Below are 24,418 nucleotides of genomic sequence, written 5' to 3' on the forward strand. Positions count from 1 at the left end.
GCAGGGACAAGATGGGGGGTGTCGTAAGGGCCATCTTCGGTGTCGTGAAGGCATTCTCCGCTTCTTCCGACCATTAGAATGCATTCTTCTTGAGCAAGTTTGTTAGTGGAGCCGTCATAGTGCCGTACCCCTTAATGAACTGCCGATAATATCCAGTAAGACCCAAAAAGCCCCTAAGATCCTTGACAGTTGTGGGCTTGGCCATTGCAACATACAATTTATCTTGTCTGGATCAGTTCTGACTGTGCCTGCTGTGACAATGTATCCCAAATAGTGAATTTGCGTTTGTCCAAAATCACATTTCGACTTTTTAGCATACAACTGATTGGCCCTAAGAATATCAAAGGTGGAGCGTAAATGCCGCATGTGAGACTCCCAGTCCGTGCTGTAGACTAAAATGTCATAAAGAAACACCAGAATAAAACGCCGCAAATACGAACGAAAGATCTCATTCGTTAAGGATTGAAAAGTAGGAGCATTAGTAAAGCTGAAAGGCATCACCAAAAATTCATAGTAGCCCTCGTGAGTCCTAAATGTCGTCTTATAGACGTCTTGAGCATGTACTCTAATCTGATGGTACCCTGCCATAAATCTAATTTGGAGAAAATTTTAGCCATACCAAGCTCATCCAGCAGTTCATCAATTACGAGAATCGGAAACTGATCTCGGACAGGTGCCATTTTTCTTCTTAACCAAGAGGACAGGTGCTGAAAACGGACTGTTACTAAGCTTGTCCCTGAGTTCCTTCACCAATCTTTCTATTTCCGTTTTCTAGCAATGTGGATACCGAAAGGGTCGCACATTGGCAGGCACAGCACCTGGTTTAATTGGAATCCAATGGTCATGTGACCGCACTGGCGGCAAGCCAGAGGGTTCCTGGAAAACATCTGAGTAACCAGTAAGTAATAACTGCAGTTCGGTTCCCCGCGTTTCAGACATGTGTTCACTGTCACTCCCGGACAAGGTTGGGCCTGGCTGACTCACGCCCAAGCTTGATAAAATAACTCCCTTCGCACCAGTTCCCGACTTTAAGGTTTAACCTCTCTTGTTGTATCGTCTCAGGTTTCCAACCTTTAAGGTGACACCGTTTGCCTTGGCTCTGGAAATCCATCGTGAGGTGGGCCCAATTACATGTTATGGCTCCAACTCTTTTAAAAATTGAATCCCTAACACCACCCCACAGAATTCCAACGGGTACAAATCCACTCGGAATTCACACCCTTGCATATGTAACCTGAGCCCTTCGCATACTCCATCTCACCGTATACAGTTACCATCAGCTACATGGACGGAGAACGGGATGGTCGGTTCGATTGCTAGCCCTTCTGCTTAGCCAGCACAGCGGTAATAAAATTCAGAGTACTACCACTGTCGGTTAATACTGCAAGCCGTCGGCCCAAGCCGGCCCATCACCCGCATGGTCTGGACTGAATGTGTCCCCGTCAGAGCTTGTAATGAAATGGTCAGCTCTCCCGGTTGCCCTAACTGTCTCGGTTCATCCGTGTCGTCGGTCCAGTCATCTTCATAGTCTCCCTCAGGGTCGATTTGTAAGGTGAACACCTGATGTCGGTTACACTTATGTCGAAGGGAGAATTTCACGTCGCAGTTGTAGCAGAGGCCTCGTTCCCTACGAGCCTGCATTTCCGACCATGAGAGCTTCTTCAGAGGAATTGTTTGAGTTGGTACTGTCGTTGCCTTGGCGGTCGGTCCTGCGCCTTGGTTTATTTTCCTCAAGCTATTTAGCCTGTCCTCGTGGAGTCTAGCCAGTCCAACAGCTGCGGACATGGTGGTAGGTTGCATGGCCTTCACCTCTACTCGTATTTCGTCTCGGAGACCGCCAATGGAACATCCTACGAGCGCATTCTCCGGCCAGCCATACACTCTCATAGCCAGTCGCTCAAATGCAACCTGGTATTCCCGTACCGTGCCTTCTTGTCGCAGCTTCGACAGAGCTTCGCCAAAATTTTCGAAAGAGGAAGGTCCAAAACGGATACAGAGGGCTTCCGAAAACTCTTTCCACGTCATCTGAGGATGCGATCGTTTGTACCACTGGAGCCAGTTGATCGCCTCTCCTTCTAAGTACACTGAAGCGATCGCTACTCTCTAATGGCTCGCGATCTCCTGGATATCAAAGTATCGCTCTGCTCTGTAGATCCAAGAAAGAGGATCTTCTCCACTGAAAGCCGGAAAATCCACTCTGACCTGGCGGTGATTATTTCCGCCGAACCGGTGAGAACTGTCTTGGCTGGAGCTCTCGTCACCGTTTTCTTTGCTGTTTGGTGATGCATTCATCTTCTCAATTCGATCCACTCTCTCTTCTACCGACACTGATCTGGTCTGCGGCATGGACAACAACTTCTCCGGACGAAACCTCAAGCTCTGATACCAGAATTGATGAGAGCCTGCTCACCACAGGAGTCTTCTTCGAGGGAGACTCTGCCTCCTGAAATCAGAAAAGAGAGAGACTGAATCTCATTGTTTCATGAGCTATTTATAGATATCGGTTACCCCTCTTTAGCCATAATGGGCCATCTAGCGAGGTCCCCAGTTATACACTAGTTTAATGGGCCTAAATGGGCCATTCACATTTCTGTTATTATGAACAGTTCCATCATAAGCATGGAGAACAGATTAGCTAAATTTGATGCTTGTGTTATGGGCTGTTGTACCTATAGAAAAGTCTCATGCCAGCTATAGAGTGCATATGGTCCAGAACTACTCAATCTCTCTGCAATTCTGCTAATGAGGCCCACTAATCATATGCATCCCATCTTAAAGAGATTTTAGAAAAAGAAATATCATGTTAATCATACTATGGCTCCGTTTGTTTTAATGTAGAAGCATGGGAAATTTCAAATAGAAGTTTTTTAGCTATACTTTTATTCACTGTTTGAAAACTTTGTTTTTCACCCATTCTCATTCAAAAAAAAAAAAATGTTAGCCATAAAAAAATCATTGTATGCATTCTTTTGGAAAAAAATGACAGAAAAGAAAAAATAGTTAGAAGCTGTCTATAAATATGCTATTGGATAAGATGGGTCATGATACACATGAATATCCAGCATGTATATGGAAGTAATAAAAATGGGGATTTCCTTCTTGTCAATAAGGATTTGATTTCCTTTTGCAAGACATTTTATAAGGCACCCAGGTGAGCATAGGCGACTATGGGGCGCCCAGGTGCCTAGGCGGTGGAATCCAAAAATAGGAAACCTACAGCATTTGGGCGAGGTAAGCACCAAAAAGCACCTATTCGCCTAGGCGTTGCCTTGACAACTATGCTTGATGTATCGATGGTTCACATGTGGCTTGTCACATACCTTTAAGTGCTCCAGTAAACTAAAGAGAAAAGCTTAACCTAACAAATCACAATTATTTCCCTCTTATGGTACTGGCCATATTCAATTCAGGTCAATACATTGTTGAACTCTGAAATTCGACATAAATATGATTTTGGAAATTGGACACAATTATTCTAGATCTACAGCTGAAAGGAACCAAGATGAAGAATTCTATGGCTTTGGTACTGACTCCTTTCCCTGAAAGTCTATATGGTTTTGTGACATCTTTGTTTTGAATTATATGATATAAAATTCTATACAGTTTAATATTAATAACGTACCAAATGGTGCTCAGATCTGCTGCCCACAACAACGCTGCCCAATCCACAAGACACTTGTTGTGAAAGAATGAACCCAAGACCTGAGATTGATTGGAAAATGGAGAAAACAAAAGGAAAAGCACAAAACAGAGCAACTCAAGAATGCACACAGAGATTTACGTGGTCATTGTATAGCCTACACCCAGAAGAAATCCACTATATTAATTACAGGCACAGTGTATACAGCCTCCCTCACCAAAACCCTATCTCCCAATACACCCAAACATGGTTTGTAATATCGATATTGATAAACATTTTGCCATATAGAGTTAGAGAAATTTTGGAGATATTTTTCTAATTTCACTAAGACATTTGAAAAGTTTTAAAAAATCAGGAAAATTTTTTAGAAATATTAAATTAATTAATAAATCTTCAATAGATCATTAGAAGAAATATAATTGCACAGTTAAGGCTCAAAAATCCATAACAAAGAATTATATAAATCAAATGGGATAAATTAAGTGATTGTAATAGGTATATTTCTCTTTGACTCCCTTTTGATCTTTAGCCATCTTCTGTTCTTTATATATGTTAATTGCTTGCCATTTTAACTCTTGTGTTTTTGTTACTATATGTTTTGGTTAGAATGAAAATATTCTTTTGTAGTTATAGGCATTTTTCCTTTTCTTTTTAATTATAGCAACTTAGTGAGTGAATCATATAAAAGTATTAAGCCAATTATTCAATTGCTAATTCCCTGCTAGCTCTTTTAGGAAAATATTTTTAAAATATTATGATGATTTTAATGAAATGTTGAACTTTTTAATATAAAATTTAAACTTTAAATATATAAAGTATTGGGGGTATTTGAAAAAAAGATGCCTAGAAGATTTCATATCGCCACCTAGCAAACGGGGATTTATTGGGTATATATATATATATATATATATTGAAATAGGTAGGGTATAATTTATTAGAAACAAAGAAGAGCAGTATACAAAAGACGAGAGACCGAATTCGAAATTGGCCTAACAAAGAAAATGGGAAAACCCACAAAACACCCAAACCTAAAAGCTAAAAAGAAAAAACACCTTGATACTTAACCTCTTCCACTCCTTCTTTGGGTATATTTTGCCAAATATCGTCGATATTGTGAACCACACCCTCTCTCTAATCTTTTTTTTTTTTTTTTTTGAGAAAAAAGTAATAGAATTTCATTAGAAAAAGAGGTACTTGAGAGGATATACAACACATAGGGGAATCCCCAAAAGCTTACATAGGAAGCAGCCTATCACCATATAAAATATCCAAAAGAGCACCTGGCTAGGCCATCTGCAATAGGATTTAGCTCCCTCGGAATCCAGGTCAAGTTTGCATTTAAATACTCCAGAGAGTCCCTAGCTTCTGGCTGAAAATGGCTCAATCTCCATGGGCCACCCTCTTTGTCCCTTGGCCATTTTATGGTATTTTCTAAGCCACCTGCAATGGTTAAGCTCTGAGAACCCAGGTTTCTCACTATTTTAATTCCTGTGAGAGCAGCCAACACTTCAGCCTTAGTAGAATCAGCAATTCTTATTGGACCACTGTAAGCCCAGCAAATATTACCCCTTCTGTTCCTTATAAATGCCTCCAATGCCAGCTATATCAGGATTGTCTGGAGCACTTCCGTCAAGGTTTAGAGAAACCCCTCCTTCCCATCTAATTACTGGTTCTCTTGAAACAATTTGGGGAGAGTGGGGATGGAACAGAAAAAGTATGAGCAAGATAGCTTGCACAAGATACTAAGAGATATATGAACGAGAAACAGAACAGCGGGAATTCAAGGCACCAACACAACAACACTACATTCGTACATTGGAAACATCTCCTGTACTTGTATGTTATAATTCATGGGAAGATGTTCCTAATGTGCAGCTGTAGTGTTCCATATGTAGGTGCAGTGTTTTAAAAGTGCAAGGGGTAATTTGCGTCCAAGGCGCAAGATGCAAGGCGAGGCATGCGCCTTTTTTGAAGCAAGGTGCAAAAAAAGTCAGAAAATAAAAAAAAGCCAAAAAATCGAAAAAATGAAAAAAAAATATTAAACATAATATTAATAAAACATATAAACTTAAATTTTAAAAAATATTTTTTAGAAAACTTATTATCTAAAATTAAAATACATAAACATAACATGTAAAGCATATTCAAATGAAAATTTAAAAATAAAATCAAACATATAAAACATTTTCAATCATGTAAAATCCACAATCTCTTTTTTTCCTTGATTGCATTACTTCAAGCAGGTAATGTGATGTAAAACATATTGTGTTCCTGATTCTACGAGTTGCCTTTGTACAAAGCCCTTTGAGGCAAGCCCAAACAAGTACATGTTAAATTCTTAAATTCTTTATTCTCACACAAAAAATAATGATTTTATAATTCTAATTGCCTTTTAAGAAGATATTTTATTATGATGAAAATGAATGAATGAACAACATTAAAAAGGCGCACGCCTTGGCTGACTAGGCATGCGCCTTTTGAAAGTGCTGCGCGTAGGACCGCCTACCCTAAAATGTGCCTCACTTGGTGTGCCTAAGCATGCCTTTTAAATTACTGTGTAGGTGTGGGTAGCAGATCTGGACACCACCAAATGGCCTTAGTAATAGAAATTAAAATGCTAGCATTGGGCATGTGGACATAGATTAAATGCCACTAAGTGAGCCTTATTTGTTAGGAAATCTGTGGAGCCAATTGGATTTAGGTGGCTCTATCCATCTTATTTCTCACATTCCTTTTAACAATAAAAATACCTATGGTCAAAGATCCATATAAAAAACTCAGTCTGAAATATTGGATTTTGATTTGTACTGATGCCTTCTGCCCTGCAGCTAACCCCTGCAAAAGAAGTAAAATTAAAATTGGAGAGCTCTCAGGTAGAATCCTTCAAATGTTGAGTGCCTTTCTCTGATCTTGTGAGTTACATGTGCTGCTGATCTTTCATTAGACTGTATTTATACACAGGACCTTGTGTCTTACAATCCTTCATTGGCCTTGTATATACCTGAAAGTGAGGGGATGAATTTCTTACCACATTCTATTGTGTATCTTATCTTCACAAGAGTCATATTTCTTTAGTTTCTTATGTTTAACCCGTAAAATTTTCTTGCTTCATCTTAAAATCTTATCTGGAATCTTCACCTTATTATCCAAAAGAAGGAAAGAAAAAAGAAATGACCTATATGTAGTTTCTAAACTTGATTGCCTATAGTGTTATAGAGGAACTTCTTAGAGACCTCCAATAAGAATTCTGGAACCGGAGGCTAATGTTGGTTCACAAGGGAAGCCAAAGAGCCCGTGGGAAGAACTGGTGGTGAGTCGTTGTCATTTAGCATTTTACCCTTGTGGTGGAAATTCAGTATTGAAAAAAAAAACACTAAAAAGATGGAAGGATTTGATCTATTCATTGTATTGACTAGAAATATTGAAATGTATAGGACCTTAAAGCAAGAAAAATGAACTAGTAGAAAAGATCACTGCTTACTACGGTCTTTGTTTTCCAGGACACGGGGGAAGAATTGCTGGAGTTCCTGGAGGAGTTGAACATCAGTGGTTCAATTGGTGAATTAGAAAATTACAACAAAGGACCTCTGCAGGATGAACCATATGCAAAATGTGGAGCAGAAAGAAGGAAAGATGATATTGGAGTTAAAACAGGCAAGAAAAGTAGCATTGAAGACAACATTGATGAGATTGAACTGCTCTTGCATGGTTGAAAAAGGAGTTGGGACTAAGGATGCAACTTTATGTCAATTTTCATTTTGTTGGAATGAAAGAGAACGATTTGCCATCAGTTGTGTTTCAAATGTGTTGCAAAGATTTTGAACTGAAGGTTGTGTCGAGTCTCAATCTCTCAAAACAAATTATTTTCTTTTTCGTCGTGGAATTCTGCATTGGGCCTATCAGTACTTCTCCGTTTTTTTTTTTTTTTTAGTTTTTTGCTGCACTTTCAATCCATTTTATTTAGGATTCCAAGTTTTTCTAGGTAGTGGTGTCATAAAATGATTCCATTCGATGTAGCATGCAATTTGCAAACACCCCATTGAGAATAATCATAATTTACAATCTCTGCTTCGGTATGGAAGATCTGCAGATAGTCTTCAATTTCTACATGGGAGATTTATCTGCATATCTTTTTCGATTTTAGTTTTCAGTGTGCTTGGACAAGCAGAGCAGTTCGCAGATTTTAATATCATGTTCCTGTCATTGTTAAGTGAAACAAACACACAGGTGTTTGATAGTGCAACATAATTGACTTCCTACTATCTATTCTTTGCAGTTGGCCAAAGTATCGACACGTATTGGCTTATAATACAAATCGTGCCGATAGCTTTCCGATACGCCCTTATAAGGGTTGTATCGGGTCAGATCATGGTTTAAAAGATACGCCTGATTTAAAAAATAAATAAATATAACATAAAAAAAAAGCATCGATAGAGGCTGATACGCCTTATGTCAATACTTTGAACCTTGCTGATAATAAATGTTGAGATAAAATGAATGAAAAAAACTGGAAGAACATAGATAAAACGAGGGAGAGTAGGTTAAGATGTTTGGTATACGTGCAGAGACCAGTATACTTTGATAATAGCAGTAGCAAAGATCCTGCTATCACTATTAGATGTGTGGGTTTGATCTTGAAGTAGCATTTGATAATTGCTGTTTTCTACTTTTCTTGATGTTGCATTATAGTTTTTAAGTTTCAACCTAATCCTACCTTCTTTCTATCTCCAGACAGTCTCTCCCGAAATCTGCTGTCAATCAAACTTTCCCATGTTTCCTCCGAGCTCGAAACTCTTTATCTTTCTTCGCCGACTCAACCTTTCGCGGCAACCGCTTCTGTGGTTCCATTCGTCTTCAGCTCTTCAAAGCTACATCCCTCCACAGTATCTTCCCCACGATAACCATCTATCTCGAGTTTCGGTGGCGCTGAGGAGATTGGGTGAAGGTGAGGACAGACGTATAAAGAATTTGTGGAGGAAGTACAAGCGATCGGACGGGTTAAGCACCCCAATATTGTAAAATTAAATTAATGGCTTAGCACTATGCTGCTGAAGTCTGAAGAGAAGCTTCTCATATATGATTTCATCTCAGATGAATGGTAATTGGGCGGCTGGAAGAGAAACTCGTCAATGGGTTACTGGAAAATTAAATCACTTTATCAATTCCAGATGGCAAAGAGAATCTGGGATGGGTCATTTACCCTGCTAACAGTCAAATGATATTTCTGTTACTCTAACTATTCTATTAGTTGGACGGCTGCTATTGCAGGTATTTTTTCTCTCAATTTTTGCGTTAGAGCAACTCGTACTGTCATAACCCCTGCTGCAGGCCCACTAAGGCGGACCTTGACAACATAGTCATTGATTTGAACAAGCTCCAACACCCCACCTCCTGTGCCTGCAAGATAAGGTCTTATCTCAGCGAGAACCTTTTCAACATTTTCCTCGTTTAGCTCAAGCCCAGTCTCTGTATCTAGGATCTGCTCCACTTCCTGGATTTCAGGAATCTTATCCCTGAGCCGAGTTTCAATTCCCATCTTCAAGGTCATAGTTGAACTCGGGCATGAACCGCATGCTCCTTGAAGCTTCAATACAACTACAAGGCCATCGATTTCATGGAGAGCTACATTTCCTCCATCAGCCATCAGGCTTGGCCGCACTTCATCAAGAACCTTCTCGACATTTTCTTCGGTTAGTGGAAGAACACAGCTCGGAGAAGTGAAAGTTCCAGCTCGGTTGCTCCTACGGCGTCCTGAAGTGACTCGAAGCAAGTCTCTGATATCATATTGGCCTCTTGAGAAAGAGGTGTGCTTCGACGAAACTGCGTTAGATTTGGATACGGGGTTCTTGAATAAGGATAAAGAAGCAACTGAGGTTGGTTCAGATGAAGTCAAATATGGATTAAATGCTGCAGTTCCAGTTTTGGCTGTTGCATTGAGACCTTGCATTTGGGTTGAGAAGGCGCTCATCTTAATTTCTAGAGTACTCCGCTTAGGAAGCAAATGCCCAATTACAGAATGATGGAAGAACAGAGTTATATTTCAAGTACAAACCCCTAGTATGTAAAGAATACATGTAAATATACTCATAGAGGAAGATCAAGTCCTTTCCCCACGTCCACTCCAATGACTTGAAGTATCCCCTTGTTTAATATCTGAAAAGCACAAGCCACCCAAGAAATCAGAGAGACATTGCAACAACTATAGCTCATCTCTATTTGCAATGCTAAGGAAACCCAATTTTATAGAATTAAGTAGTAAAGACAAAACACTCACTAGCTCTACTATGAAGGTCCCAATAAGGCCGATCATACAAGCTCTAGAATTCCATATCTCTGCAGTCTTTGTGAATCCCAGGAAAGGAGATTGGAATTTGGGCTCTACCTTTGGCACTTCTACCTGAAACATTTCCACCCATTTGATATCTTCTTCTTGTCATTCGATTATGATAAGAATTTTGAGAATTTCCAAGGAAATAAAAAAAACAAAAAAAATAACGGAAGGAAGAATCACAGAACAGAACTTACACCAGGAGGAAGCTTTGCTGCTCGGACTCTGAAAGAGAAGGACCTTCGAGTTTTGGCTTGTGGACCAGAAGAATTGAGGAGAGGTCGATGATGGGTTGGGAGAGCAGCACTCAGGGCTCTCGTTGGGAGGAGAGACGACGGTAAAATTGTAGCCATATTTTTCTGTTTCCACAATCGACTGGAACCATTGCTTTCTTATCTAACCACCCACCTTATCTCCTATGCTCTTTTATTTGTGGTTGAACGAGCATAACGCACTGATAAATGATAATGCGGGTCCCATTCCATCTAGTTGTGCCACATGTGTACACTATGTACCAACACGTTACAGCTTAGAGAGCCTCAACTCAAAGTGTATGATGATCAACCATATACATGTGATACGATCGCCCCAAGCCATTGGATCGGAACCAAGTTATTATATCCGAGTGCATGGTTTGGAGTTCGAAGTTTGAACCAGATACTGAGACCGTATCTGTTGCTGGTTCAGACTTCAGAGTTGATTTCGGTTTCTTATTTTTTCCATTTCCGGTTCATATCCAGTGAATTCGTGACACGTGTTTACGGGCAAAAGGGTGTCGCAACTCGCAACGCAATCACCGTCCAACATACAGGAGTCCACAAATTAGTTTTGATGCATGATATGTCAATCTGAGTCTGAAACGAAAATCTGATCTGGCAAAAAAAAAAAAAAAACAGTGGGTAAGGAATCTTCGCTTTCAAATTTCAAAGAAAAAAAAACCAAAAGAAACGGAAACAAGAAGAGACATCGATCTCTGTCTCTGATTCTAAGTCTCCTCCTCTCGCGGAGTGGATTGGCATTGAGCGAAGCCGCAGGCTACGGAGGAGGAAGATGGTTGGTCGGGAATCCAGAGTAGGGACCTGGTCGACGGTTATGTTTGGAGTTATCATCTAAAAGGATGCCACGTGGCAATAAGGGTAAGATACAAAAGCTTTGGGTGATGTATAATAATTAACACGTGGCTTTCTCAGATTGTTGCATGCCAAAAAAAGACAGGAAAATAACGGCGGAAGCATCGGTCTCCTGAAGCATTCGCCTATAACAGTTTGCAGTTGGAGCCTTGAGGACGATCCTCTCACTTTCTAACTCCTTAAATTCTTCCGAGTGTCTGAGAGAGGGAGATAAAGATAAGAGTCAATCGGGACTCGGGAGAAGGAGAGAAACCGTGATTTCTTAGCAAACATGGCTCAAATGGAGAGAATACGAAGACCCATCGAGACTCCTATCACACCCACCGTAGAGCAGCTTCTCCATGGTAACATTCAATTGCATGCATTCTCTGCATTTCTTAAACTCTCTCTGCATGAATGAAACTGTATATAGAAATTAATTGATCATTTGAATATGCCTTTTAATTTCTGTTTTTCTCTCCTTCGGTTCGGTTTTGTTTACAATAGACGATGAGTCGAAGTGGGGGGCATCATCACCCACCCTATCGTCGATATCGAAGCATTACGATCAAGACGAGGATCACATTCACCACTCTAAGAAATCTGTTCTGGCCAAGGTGAGAGAGAAGGCTAAGAAATGGAGACAAACTCTTGCCAACAAGAAGAAGAACAATCAAGACGAGAATGCCACTCCCTCTTGGGGTGTCAGTTTGGACGAAGACGAGGAAGAAGATGAAGATCCCGAATACTTTGGAGCCCCCAGTAAATTATATATAAATATTTTCCCTTTCTTTCTTTCTTTCTTTTTTTTTTCCCTTTAAATTCTACGTTGATGGTTAAAGCCGTTACTTATGAGTTTGTCATTCACTTACCCTCTATTCCCTTTCTCAGTGTATGAATCAGAGATGGCACCCGAAGCCTGCAAAGAGAATGCAAGACAGCATCCACGAGCGAACCCTGTGATTTCCGACAAGCATATTTTGGTGACGAGTGCCGTTCACCGTAGCGACCAAGACAATCAAAAGACGGAAAGCAAACCGGTTGCCTATAGCAAAGCGATTACCGCCGATAGCAAACCTATTGCCGCCGATAGAAAAATTATTGCCGCCGATAGCAAACCTGTTTCCGCCGAAAGAAAAATTATTGCCGCCGATAGCAATCCTGTTTCCGCCGATAGCAAACCTGTTGCTGCCGATAGCAAACTTGTTGCCGCCGATAGCAAACCTGTTGCTGCCGATAGCAAACCTGTTGCCGCCTATAGCGAACCTGTTGCCGCCTATAGCAATCCTGTTGCTGCCGATAGAAAACCTGTTGCCGCCAATAGCGAACCTGTTGCCGCCTATACCAATCCTGTTGCTGCCGATAGCAAAACTATTACCGAAACAGTAACAGAGAAGCTTGCACCGGCCTATGCCAAGGTAACCGAAACTGTGTCGGAGACGCTTGCACCCGCATACGCTGCTGTTACCCAGGCCACCAACATAATCGCTTCAAAGATTCATGGCTCACCAACCTCAGCCTCTGAGACTGGACCACAGAGTATTGCTATCAGTAGCAGTGAGCAGAAATGGGATAAAGGTGTTTCGGTGAAAGAATTTTTAATGCAGAAACTGGAGCCCGGGGAAGAGGAGAGAGCGCTTTCCCAAATGATATCCGAGGCGATGAGTCCGAGGAAAGTGCCTGGTGAAATGGGAGTCGTAGAAAAGGTGAGAGAGGCTGTTTCTTCTTTGCTAAATGTTGAGGAATCGCCATCATTATCATCTGTGCCCTCCACAACCGACTTATCCACCGCCACAGGCATTCCAGTCTCCACCAATGCTCATGAAGGTACCTTTTCCTGCTTCCGATTAAGTTTTAACGCAACCCACCCTGGCTTCTGTTTGCTTAAACAGGCTCTGATCATGGCCTGAAAATATTTTCCACTTATAAGCAGCAATTTATATATTGGGGAGCAACCCAAGTTCTAATTATCGTCCAACTGGATCAAAACTTCTATTAGGAGATCAACTGAGCCACCCATCTTGACCTTTTATCTGCATTTCACATTTTTAAACTTTCTAGTAGGAGATCACTTCTAGTTGGAACGACTCTAAATTTTTTAATGACCAACCCTCTTGCAATTTTTTTTTTCTTTATGGTAGAACCTTCTTGCAATTGGTATTATAATCTTTACCAGTTTTCATCTTGACTTTTCATTTTTTTGTTTGTTTATTTTTTCAGTAGTTGAGATTGAAAACGAGGGAACTCAGGGAAGGATAGTCCAAACCAACTGAGGCAGAGACCTTTCTCCAAGCATCAGTATTTGGTTTCTTTTTCTCTTCTAGTCTAAATTCAAGTTTACAGATTTTTATGTACTAATGGCATAGGTTCCAATCTCTGTGTAATTCCTAAGCGTAATTCTTGTTCATCTGTACTTTCATTTCCTCGTCAATAAACAAATTTGTAGAATTGCAGCCAAAGAATTACAGAATGGAATTTATCACAATGAAAGCCCAGACCAGTACAGAAAATTAAATAAAAAAAACCTCTGACTCTTCATCTGCCCATCACTTCTATCCTTGAATGATGAAAGCCCATACCGGATTGGATTAGAGCTAGTAAGACATTCAGTCAATTAGTTATATAGGAGAGATCTGAGAGCATTAACCAAATTTACAGAAGACGTGATGAAGGATAATGGACTGTGACACCGTTCCTTGTCTGGTGGATCGGCCTCTACTATGGTGGTCTTCCATCTTTAGCTTCATTCGATCAAGTTGGAATTTGACATTGGATCCAGCATCCTGAGGAAGCAGAACAAATCGATATTCTGCTTCTATTAAATACAGTTGTGGGGCTTGAAGGGTAGTAAGGGTGCCTACAAGCCATTGAACCGTAGGTTGGGTCGGGTATCTGCTCTTGCATGATCCTCTGGCATCTATCTTCCATCTCGGCCTGCATCGGCGGTATGGTGAACTACAAAAAAAAATTGAATTAATATGTAGAATATCGACATTGATCAACAGTATAGTCTATACTGCATCTTAGTGCTGATACTGTGACGCCGACGATGCAAGGCCTGGATCCAAGAAATTTGCGACCTTTTATAATTCAATCCACCCAGAGGGTGGAGCTAAGATTTCTAAGAGTGGACTGAATCTGCCCGTAGATTGAGGCTACTGGGTGCTGCTGGCCTAAAAGAGCTTGGAGGAGAAGCAACTAATTTAGGCTATTCTTTGTCCTGAGGAATATTTTGACAAAGTGTCAAAATGGTTTTTAATCTTTTTCAAGAATGGGTCGGGGCATATTAAGGGACAGGTGTAAAAAAAAAAATTTAAGTGCTCATTGGATGTGCTTATGACTTTGTGCCTACCTGATCGTAGTTTGGGTAGGGCTGTAAAGAGCCCGATTTGGATGCCTCCTTTGATCCTTACAAATCAGACCAGATCAAAAAAGTAGGTCTATCTGATGTGTTAATTATGAAATATTATATCTTATGTATTAATTTTATATTATATATGTATATTCTATATATATATATATATATATTATTTATATCATTTTATATTATATATTATGTTTTATATATTATTATATTATATAAATAATATATTATATTATTTAAATTATACCATAAATATTTTTATTATAATTCTAATTAAATCCCATATTCTAATTCGAATCATTCTCTTAAAAACACGACAGATTCTTATCGGATTAAATTGGATAAATCTAATCCAATCCATTTGTAGCCCTAAATTTGAGAATGCTTATTCGAAAATTTGGGTCGAGACCACACCAATAGTTAATAATTGGCGTCTGGGGAAATAAACCCCTTAGAATAAGTGCTTATGTCAGAAACCCAAAATTTGGGCTTATTTTTAGGTGCTCATTCAATAATCAATATTTTTTTAATAGCCTGTCTTGGCCTGCCACATCATTTTGAAAAGGGTATGCCTCCCTATTTGAAATAAATGTTTTTTCACCAAACGCTCGTAGAATAAACATTTATTTTTCAAATAGCAAATCCGCTTAAGAGTGTGTCGTCTTCGCAATTGAGAGGCCGTTCGTTCCAAAACTACTACCTGATTAGTAGTGCAAGTGAAGTTAATTTGGGCAACGACTGTTTCCTTGGTTGTCTCGACAACGAAGCCTGGCATTTCGTTGAGAATGTTAGATTTAGGATATGGATTGGATTCAGTTGGACTCTTCAGATTTTAGCATCATTAAGAACGTTGAAGGTTCGACAAATAAGGACTCTCTTCCCCTTTTTCAGGTACTGTTTGTTGGGAGTTATGGATATGGATTCAGTGGTAGCTGGTAGGTATTTGCTACGTAGAGCATATTTTCAAGATCAAATCAGCCCTTCACAAGATTGCCCCCACAATGTCCCACAGCACATCGGGAGATGTTCCCAATACACAGCGGGGATGTGCTGTGGGGGGCAATCTTGTGGGGGCTGATTTCTCCATGTTTTCAAGGGAGAGTCCTCTGGTTTCTCGGAAAAGAGTAGAGGCTCACATAAATCCAATGCCTCACATGTTTTGATTTTGAGGATAGATGGCACAAAACGATTAATATTATGAACAGTCTTAACTGTATATGATCAATGAGGGTTGACAGATGGGTACCCACCTGAACTGACTAATTGTTCCACAAGTGTGGTCCATGATGCACCTGTAAGTACAACAACCAAAAAAAAACTTTTAGGTCTGCATTGCACTAATCTTTTATTTAATAGTTGGATGACCTTTCTTGTTTCGGTAGTAATATAGTTGGTGACACAAGTACCCATTATCATCATGAAGCTTATCCAAATTATTAGAGTTGTAAGTGGTGACAGTTCTTTGTTTTATTTTTTGTTGTTGGTGATTATGTATGTAGAGCAAGTATACATGCTTAAAATCTAAACAATTCTCAATTACAGTGTTCAACTTGGAGTTATTTATTTTCTAATTGGTGTATCAGCCAAAAAATGTTTAAGTTTTGTTTGGTTGCACAGAAAATTAATGGAAATGGATAACTTACTAATGATCGTGGGAAATGGATTGGACTAAGTCAGAAAACAATCTGCCCCCGCTCCAATTTTCCTACATTTTGGTTGCAATTTTGAAAATTGGACCATTTGCTTTCTAAAAGAACACCTTCTTAATCATAATTCCACAAAATTCATAAAGGAATACATAAGCCATCCCAGATGAGGCCCTTGTATACTTACGTAGTATGTATTCAACCCCACCCACATCACATAAATGAAAATGGGAGAGACTTGGTAGATTTGAACTACCATCCTCTTGAGAATAGAGAGCTATGCTCTATTTCCCAAGTACTCTACCAATTGAGCTAAAGTCTCTTATAGAAGCTGTAAACAAATTCATTATCTCATATAGACACCTGGATCCATGTTATGGTGTCTATACAATTTGAACTAGCCCACAGCCAATTGCCATCTTTTCAGTTATCAGTTTGATATGTTTCTAGATACTGAATTTCTAGCATTTTTAATGTATTGCATCCAATTGTCACTGGATGTATCAATGCAGATTGAGAGAGAGTAACTCCAATTACATGGAACCTTGTCATGCCCAAACTTAGGTTGAAGTCCATGATAAAAGATCAAAATAATATTTTATATAAGAAAATAAATTGCAGTTCTAATTTAAGCACATCAAAAGCATACTTATCCTTAGATATCACATGGAAGAAAAATGAAAGTGTAGTACTTTTGAGGAGAAAAAGTAATATCAGCCATCGGAAAATTCAAACAGTTAAACATCACCAACCTCTCCTGTCAAGAATGGCATAATCATGAGTCCATTTTTAACTGAATTGATTACAGTAGAAGGCGATAAACATGGGAAAAAAGTTTTAGCATAATATGGATGAAAAAAAAAAAAATCAAGGAAGATGTCCAAGGAGGAAGCCCAAAGAGGATGCCATTCTTTTTTTTTTTTGAAAATGGTAAGGTAAAACTTTATTAATAGAAGTGTACAAGGAGTACATGAACTGCAGACAAGAAAACAGGCACACTCCAAAGCATTGCACCCACCCAAGCAACTAGCAATGCGAGTGCCACCAGCTCTCACCCACAAAAACCAAAACAGCAAAAAACAAGCAACTTAAAAAAGACCTGAAAATAAATTGATCAAAATAGTGAATTGGGTGAAGATATTGGAGATATTTTCTTCTTTTTCCAGAGATGACAAAATTAGAGAAAGACATTACATGGCAAACTCCACAACTACAAGGATAAATAGGTTAACAGAATGGTTCCCACCTATGTAGAACAAAGAAACTTTATTTCTTTTTCCCCCCTTTTGAGAAAGGTAAAGTAATGAATTGTATTAATAATCAAAAAACCATAAACACCTGTACAACAGGTTTCTGTACACAGGGAATATACAAAGCTGTTCACTACATTCAAAAGATCAGATCATGGTTGTTTACAAAAAAGATTATCAAAATTAAAAAAAAAAAGTATTTGTTTTCTTTCCCCCTGTGACTTGCAAACCAAGAAACATTTTCCACATAATTCTGACTATTATCGCTTCTTCACACTGAACTTATTTTGAAAAATCCTAGTGTTTCATTATTTTCATAAACACACACAAAAAAAAAAAAAAAAAACTGCTGCAGGTAACACTCCCTTTGCTACTTTACCTTTCTTACACAGCCCTCTCAATTACAACCATCTTACAAAATCTGCAATTGAGGCAAGGAAGCAACTCCTGACACAAAAAGTCCTATCATTTTTGACCCAATACTCTTAAGATGACTTGCAATGTAACAGTAAGTGGCTGACTGCCTCTAGACATTCATTGCATAGAGCCATAGAGCACAATTTGTGTTGAGTATCTGCATTCCTTTTTGGATGAGATTTTCTCTAGTCAAGATTCTGTCCAGAGTGGCTGATCAGACAAAAAAAGCATGGCACAGCTGCACACCATATTCTGTTACTGGGAAACTCACACCCCACCTACCTGGTTAATCCATTGTAGAAGGATCTCACAGAGAACTGGCTACAATTTTCCCAGGATCAAATTCTCTTATCTTCTCTATTGACTACCACCTGTATGTCGTAGAGTTTCTAAACTCTACCATTGGGGCCACCTCTCAATCATTTAGGTTTCTCCTATATATGGGGTTCCATGCTATCATGCCATTTTGCACTTGGTAAATTGGTAGCGTTCAGCTACACATGCCTCCTTATTAGATGCCACTTCAAACAGAGCAGGGAAAAGATCCTTTAAAGGTTGTTGTTTTTTTATCAAAAATCCTTTAGAGGTCTTTCTTCAGACCAACAATCCCTCCAGAACTTGATTTCCTGATAATTTCCCACTTGAAATTACACACCACTGTAATAGCTAAAAGGCTGCATTTGCACAAAATAGTGGCATAGGGTAACTCTAAAACAATAGTGAGATAACTTATAAATGATTCTAAAGGAACACAGAACACAAGAGCATCAGCACACTGTGAAATGAACTAGGCAGCCCATAAGGGAGACAGGAGTGAAATGGGTTTGGACTCACAGAGCATCAAAAACAGTTGCTGACTCACTAGCAAGACAAGGAGTTAATAGGAACAATTGTATTTTGGGGATCACAACTTAACTATCACTTGTAAGATATGTCATGGGGTTTGGTAGCAACTGCTAGACTAACAATGCAGCTTTAATAGTTTGTAGAAACTAGAAAGGGCATGGGTTGAAGTAGTAAGGAATGGTAGGGTGGAACAAGATTAATGTAGTATGGACTGAGAGAGGTTAGGGGATGGGTGGTGATTATATATAACACTTTTTTTTTTTTTGATTGGAAACGACAACTTTCATTAAAATAACAGTTAAATACAAGAATGTTAACCACTCAGAGCATGAGTGTTGATCCCATACAAATCTCAAGTCTTACAATACAGCCCAAAACAAGTTTTCCCTGAGAGTCCCCTGCTTTGCCAAATTGTCAGCCACAGAATTGGCTGATCTCCTTACCCATTTGAAGATTACTCCCACTTCCCTTGCTAGGAAAAGTATTTCCCTCATCTGTTGTCTAAGGGTCCATACACCCAAGCCTTTTGTCTGCAGCCATCCTCTTAGAAGTTTAGAGTCTCCCTCTACCTCAAGGTTTTTGATATATAACACTATACACCCAAGCTTTTTGTCTGCAGCCATCCTATTAGAAGTTTAGTCATAAGTCTATGCACCAACTACAACAACTAAAAGGTGCATAGACTTATGACTAAACGGAATGCTTACCTAATATCTCTAAAGTAAATTCTTAACATTCAGGGAATGCAGTCTGCATTCAATCTGGGTCCTAATATGGATGAATGATAATTAGTACAGGTCAAAGCCCCCATGAGGACAGTTATATTTACCAGGGTCTAACATGTAAATGATGCCCATTTTGAAGAGTACATGAAACAGTGTTAATTGCACCATTTGAGGCCCATTTATGTAAGAGTTTAGAACATTTCCTTTTTCTCCTCAATGACCTCAACTCAAACCTCAATAGGGAAGGACATTGTTGGATCCAGAGTTTGGGAAGCTTGACAGGACATCAAACAAATGCTAATGGTAGCAGTTATTAGTGTAGTTGTTTGTTATAAGCTCAGCCAAAGGTGCAGTACATATACTTTATATTGGACCTCTGGACATTGTATCATATCCTCATCCAGTGGACTGAGGTAATACAATTCTTAGTTAATGTTCAAAAATAAAAAGAAAAAATGAATGCAATATAAGGATTCCTGAAGGTAATGGAGCAAATCCATTATAGTTGATAATTTTGATCAATAGTGTTTCAGTAATTTTGTTGCTGCAATCTTGTTCATTGGGAAAGTAAGATGGACAATGTCAGTCTTTGTACAGTTACATCTTCTGTTATGGGCCCGCAAATAGGATCTCGTCACGGGTCGGTCCACGGGGAAAACCTCCTGTTTTCCTTTGTTCCTCCCTTTTCTTGAAGAACCTATCTTGCCGCCCCTAAGGTGATTTGTTCAAGAGATCACCAACTCTCCTTTGCTCTCTTTCTTGACTGAAATTTTTGATGCCTTTATTGAATAATATCAGCTCCTTAAATAGGAGATTACAAGAGATAAGAATCCTACTTTTAGGAAGACTCCTTGCTAATTAGGAAGACTCCCTACTAATCTATCCTACTGAACTGATAAGATAAGATAAGACTGAACTGATAAGATAAGATAAGACTCCCTTAATCTATCCTACTGAACTAATAAGATAAGATAAGACTCCCTTAATCTATCCTACTGAACTGATAAGATAAGAACTGTATCTAGCTAGAATTAGATAAGATGAGAATCAGCAAATCTTGCTCCCTTTACTGCTGCTGTCGGCGGTGATATGTCTTCCCAATAAAAGCGTCCACATCATTACTCCCCTCCTGGACTAAGAGCTTGTCCTCAAGCTCGAATTCAGGATGGGTGTCTTGAAACACAATCAAAAGAATCCAAGATAGGTGGAATGATTTTGCCCTCTTGGATCGGGTTCCAATGAAGAGGGTTCATCCTCATATTCCTCTTGTTCCACCAGGAGGCAGAAAAGTCTCTTGCACTTGTGCCCTGCTGAGTAAAGTTCATCACAATTAAAACACTGTCCCCTCGCCTTGCGTTCCGCCATCTCAGCCATGAACAAGTGCTTAATAGGGGGTGCAACAACGCTGCTCCCCACACTGGGTGCTGATCTGGAATTGTTGCTCGTCTGTGGTTTCCGTTCTTGGCTAGCTGCTGAAGATGGAGCCATTCCGAGTGGTTCCGGGGATGCCCATGCTACTGGAGGCCGCCCTATACTGATACTTCTGTAGTTGAGTTGCAGCTTGCGTTCAAAGGCGCGAGCCAAATTCATAGCAGTAACCAGATTGGGGGGATTTTGCATCTCCACATCCACCCTCAAGGTTTCTGCTAACCCCGCAGTGAACATGTCAACCTGCTGGTCTGATCGCACCGATGATGCTCTTGCAAGGAGGGTCTGAAACTGACGCTGATATTCAGCCACCGTTCCCATCTGTTTGAGGTTGATTAATTCGCCTAATGGGTTGCTTGTTAATGGGGGCCCAAATCTAAGAAGGCAGTAGGATTTGAATTGGGTCCAACTGAGCCCGGGTTCCTCCTGCTCCAATTTATAGAACTAGAGCTACGCCTCCTCCGTCATGTGGAATGTGGCTAAGCTTACCTTGTTGCTGTCCCCTATCCGTTGGTTGCGGAAGAACTGCTCACATCTGTACAGCCATCACAAAGGATCTCCGGTGCCATTGTAAGAAGGGAACTCCAACCTGCTGTACTTGGGAACGACCGCGGCTACTAGGGCGACGACTTGCTGTTCGCCGGACGATTCCGTCCAGTCTGGTCGGCGGCTGTTTGTGGTTGCAGCCCCTTCTGGATTCCTTTCCTTGTTAGAGAAATACAACTCCATCAAGTGCCGTAACTCTCGGACATCGTCCTTGATTTCGCGTACCTCCGTGCTGTTCTCCACGAGCCTGTGCTCTAGTTCGTGGACCCTGAACGTCAACTACTCCAGATTGCCCATGACGTTTGGCTCTGATACCAAATTGTTATGGGCCCGCGAATAGGATCTTGTCACGGGTCGGTTCACGGGGAAAACCTCCTGTTTTCCCTTGTTCCTCCCTTTTCTTGAAGAACCTATCTTGCCGCCCTTAAGGTGATTTGTTCAAGAGATCACCAACTCTCCTTTGCTCTCTTTCTTGACTGAAATTTTCGATGCCTTTATTGAATAATATCAGCTCCTTAAATAGGAGATTACAAGAGATAAGAGTCCTACTTTTAGGAAGACTCCTTGCTAATTAGGAAGACTCCTTACTAATCTATCCTACTGAACTGATAAGATAAGATAAGACTGAACTGATAAGATAAGACTCCCTTAATCTATCCTACTGAACTAATAAGATAAGAACTGTATCTAGCTAGAATTAGATAAGATGAGAATCAACAAATCTTGCTCCCTTTACTGCTGCTGCCGGCGGTGATATGTTTTCCCAATAAAAGCGTCCACATCACCTTCTATGTCAATAATTACATGTTTCTATTGATGAAAAAAAATTCAAAGAAATGTAGGATAAGGATGGTTAAGGGTAACATCTTATTTTTGATAAGCAAGGCTAGGAAATCAATCCATAAAATGAAAAAAAGAAAAAAAAAAGGCTAGGTTTATTGAAAACATCCAATTTTCTTCATAATCCATTTTCTAGTTTCATTTGTTTTCTATTGTTTTTCTATTAGTAACTGAAACTTATTTATTAATATAAAACATCATAAGTACAAAGCTTTCATACAGCCTACTTTTTGGCTAGATGTATCAGGCAAGCCTAACCCATTTAATTATATACTTTAGATCTGAGCCCAAAACAACTGTGCTCTAATCACCTTATAGCACAATCTTTCCAAGTAAATGTCTCTTGTCAATCTTAAAGCCTAAAGTGCAGCCATCAGCTACACTCAGAGTTCCCAATTCCTATTGGGCCTGAAAATAACACTACAATATATCTACTTTCATTTATAAATACACCTCCCACTACAAAAGACCTGGATTCCCCATTTGTTTTCTATCGTTCCTCACTAGCAGAACAGTGTTCATCAAGTTGGTACCAAAACACCATTAGGGTGTATGGTGTCAACTCATATGCAAGGGCCACCCTCAACTTCAAAATAATTTGATGCTATCTGAGATGCATACCCCTTCACTAACTCCAGCAGAGAAGACCCTTAGCTCCTTGCAACAAGAAATGGATTATCAGATCAGAAAGCTATAGAACAATTCTTGAAGAAACCATACAATCATTGTTCTAAGATCTTGTTATTAAGCAAGCTAAGTTGTTTAAGAGGTTTGACAGGGGAGAAGCTGAAGCTATCAGATTGGTCCCTGATATTCTAGTGTGGGGATTTCTTATTGTATGTTTAATTGAGAATCAAGTCCAATCCCTGGGTTGGTCCTGCCCAGGTAACAATATTTTGAATGTTTTCACAAGCTAAGATACTTTATTCCCCATCCTCTGTTACTCTATAATGCAGCCCCTTAGAGAATAGTCATATAAGGTGTGCTTCTGCCACCCCTTTGCCCCCTTTGTCTCAGTACAAAGGTTTTCTGACCAAAACAATTTGCTGCAACCTAAAGTTTTCTTAGAACAGATTTGGTCAAGTATAATTCATTTAGCAGTTCCAGTTCCACTTATGGATTTATAATAATTCTGTAACTAAAATATTTAAAGATTTTCTTTGATAGGTAACTAAGACATCTCAGATTAGCCAAACAAGGGAGTATCACATCAGTGGTATCTTGTGTTCTCAAGTCAGCATTACCAGTAATGTGGTAAGCCCTTCTAATGTATGGAATAATAATAGTTTCTTCTGATTTTGCAATTCATAAAGGTTTGGTATGAATTTGGATAAGTTTGGCTGTGAATCTGGATGATATGTACAAATTGCATCGCACTAGGAATTGGAAAAGGAAAGTAATTGAATTTTTTTTTTTTTGATCAGTAAGGAAAGTAATTGAAAATTCTAATTCGTTCTAAGCACTTCGAAGTCTAGCTTAGCCTTCTTCCTGTTGATTAAACAATTAAATGACACTTTCTTTTTCTGAATATTAACATAAACAGACTGGGGTCTGTCTCGATAAAATCGGAAGAAAGAAAGGATCCACTCCATGGAAATCTATATTTAAAAAATTGCACCAATAAATGAGGATATAATAACTTATAATCTTAGCCACGGCGTAACCCTAATCCTAGCTTGACCCTAATAACCTCCAACAGCCAATCCAGAAATAATCAACGTCCACCTATTATAATGAAAAGCAATTAAAAGGAAAAGAAAGAAAAAAAAATCAAGTTCTCGAGGTCATAGAGCTTGAGAAAAGCTTAATGGAAGCATAATAAGTCGAAAATTCGGACAAGCATATATCTATATTTGTTAAACATAAAGAAGCCAGAGTTCCATCGGTACCTGAAACTAACAGCGGTACAGATCTATCCACCACTCGGACGAGACGCTTCGCCAATCGATCAGATTCCATAAATATTCAAACCGGCGACATGAAAGACAGAAAATCGAGCCGTCGTTCTCCACTTTTCTCAGGAATAACCAACCAAACGATTAACCAGACCTGCCAAAAGCTCCAATATAGAACTGGTTTTATCACCCCAAAACGCCGTTCTCCGGCCGGTTTAACCGGAATCTGAACCATCGCCGGCTCTACCACGGCCGTCGATGTCTGTTCCATCTACTTAGAACCGGTCCAATGGCAGAGTTGACCTCGTAGATACCGGCTCATCCGGTAAAACCCGATCTGGTCGGAAGAGAAATAAAAACCCGTTGTCCACACAGATATAACTG

The 24,418-nt window shown here is 39.6% G+C and overlaps 3 protein-coding genes and 2 long non-coding RNA genes across 6 annotated transcripts; 2 read left to right on the forward strand and 3 right to left on the reverse strand.

Moving 5' to 3' along the window:
• Positions 1-4,544: 4,544 nt before the first annotated feature.
• LOC148802201 (uncharacterized) lies at positions 4,545-7,523 on the forward strand. The gene is made up of 2 exons (XR_016082668.1): positions 4,545-6,950; positions 7,141-7,523. It is a non-coding gene; the product is annotated as an uncharacterized LOC148802201 (long non-coding RNA).
• A 504-nt stretch (positions 7,524-8,027) lies between these two features.
• LOC104601075 (nifU-like protein 3, chloroplastic) lies at positions 8,028-9,608 on the reverse strand. The gene has a single exon (XM_010264264.2). It carries the CDS (start codon positions 9,606-9,608, stop codon positions 8,877-8,879), a length of 732 nt encoding a protein of 243 aa, XP_010262566.1. The 3' UTR covers positions 8,028-8,876.
• On the reverse strand, positions 9,587-10,363 carry OHP (one helix protein). The gene is made up of 3 exons (XM_010264263.2): positions 10,166-10,363; positions 9,915-10,037; positions 9,587-9,793 (listed from the first exon to the last, which is right to left on the reverse strand). The coding sequence occupies exons 1-3, from the start codon at positions 10,319-10,321 to the stop codon at positions 9,725-9,727; spliced, it is 348 nt and encodes a 115-aa protein (XP_010262565.1). The 5' UTR covers positions 10,322-10,363; the 3' UTR covers positions 9,587-9,724.
• Positions 10,364-11,251: 888 nt separating this feature from the next.
• Positions 11,252-13,536, forward strand: LOC104601076 (uncharacterized). The gene is made up of 4 exons (XM_010264265.3): positions 11,252-11,442; positions 11,585-11,839; positions 11,969-12,904; positions 13,298-13,536. The coding sequence occupies exons 1-4, from the start codon at positions 11,370-11,372 to the stop codon at positions 13,348-13,350; spliced, it is 1,317 nt and encodes a 438-aa protein (XP_010262567.2). The 5' UTR covers positions 11,252-11,369; the 3' UTR covers positions 13,351-13,536.
• Positions 13,537-17,192: 3,656 nt separating this feature from the next.
• Positions 17,193-24,411, reverse strand: LOC148802202 (uncharacterized). Of its 2 annotated transcripts, none has more exons than XR_016082641.1 (3): positions 24,029-24,411; positions 22,085-23,864; positions 17,193-19,928 (listed from the first exon to the last, which is right to left on the reverse strand). It is a non-coding gene; the product is annotated as an uncharacterized LOC148802202 (long non-coding RNA). The 2 variants fall into 2 exon arrangements; XR_016082642.1 differs by having other exon boundaries at positions 22,085-22,796; positions 24,029-24,328.
• Positions 24,412-24,418: the final 7 nt, after the last annotated feature.

Source organism: Nelumbo nucifera, chromosome 2 (genome assembly GCF_055504915.1).
Source record: "Nelumbo nucifera cultivar China Antique chromosome 2, China Antique-T2T, whole genome shotgun sequence".
Classification (NCBI taxonomy): Eukaryota; Viridiplantae; Streptophyta; class Magnoliopsida; order Proteales; family Nelumbonaceae; genus Nelumbo; species Nelumbo nucifera.

Excerpts from the sequence above, each read along its gene's own strand:
- OHP (XM_010264263.2), bottom strand. The coding sequence starts at position 10,321 with ATGGCTACAATTTTACCGTCGTCTCTCCTCCCAACGAGAGCCCTGAGT. Across the intron at positions 10,038-10,165 it reads CAGCAAAGCTTCCTCCTGGT|GTAGAAGTGCCAAAGGTAGA; the intron begins GTAAGTTCTGTT and ends GAAATGTTTCAG. Across the intron at positions 9,794-9,914 it reads GGACCTTCATAGTAGAGCTA|ATATTAAACAAGGGGATACT; the intron begins GTGAGTGTTTTG and ends TGTGCTTTTCAG.
- LOC104601076 (XM_010264265.3), top strand. The coding sequence starts at position 11,370 with ATGGCTCAAATGGAGAGAATACGAAGACCCATCGAGACTCCTATCACA. Across the intron at positions 11,443-11,584 it reads CGTAGAGCAGCTTCTCCATG|ACGATGAGTCGAAGTGGGGG; the intron begins GTAACATTCAAT and ends TGTTTACAATAG. Across the intron at positions 12,905-13,297 it reads CTCCACCAATGCTCATGAAG|TAGTTGAGATTGAAAACGAG; the intron begins GTACCTTTTCCT and ends TTATTTTTTCAG.
- LOC104601075 (XM_010264264.2), bottom strand. The coding sequence starts at position 9,608 with ATGAGCGCCTTCTCAACCCAAATGCAAGGTCTCAATGCAACAGCCAAA.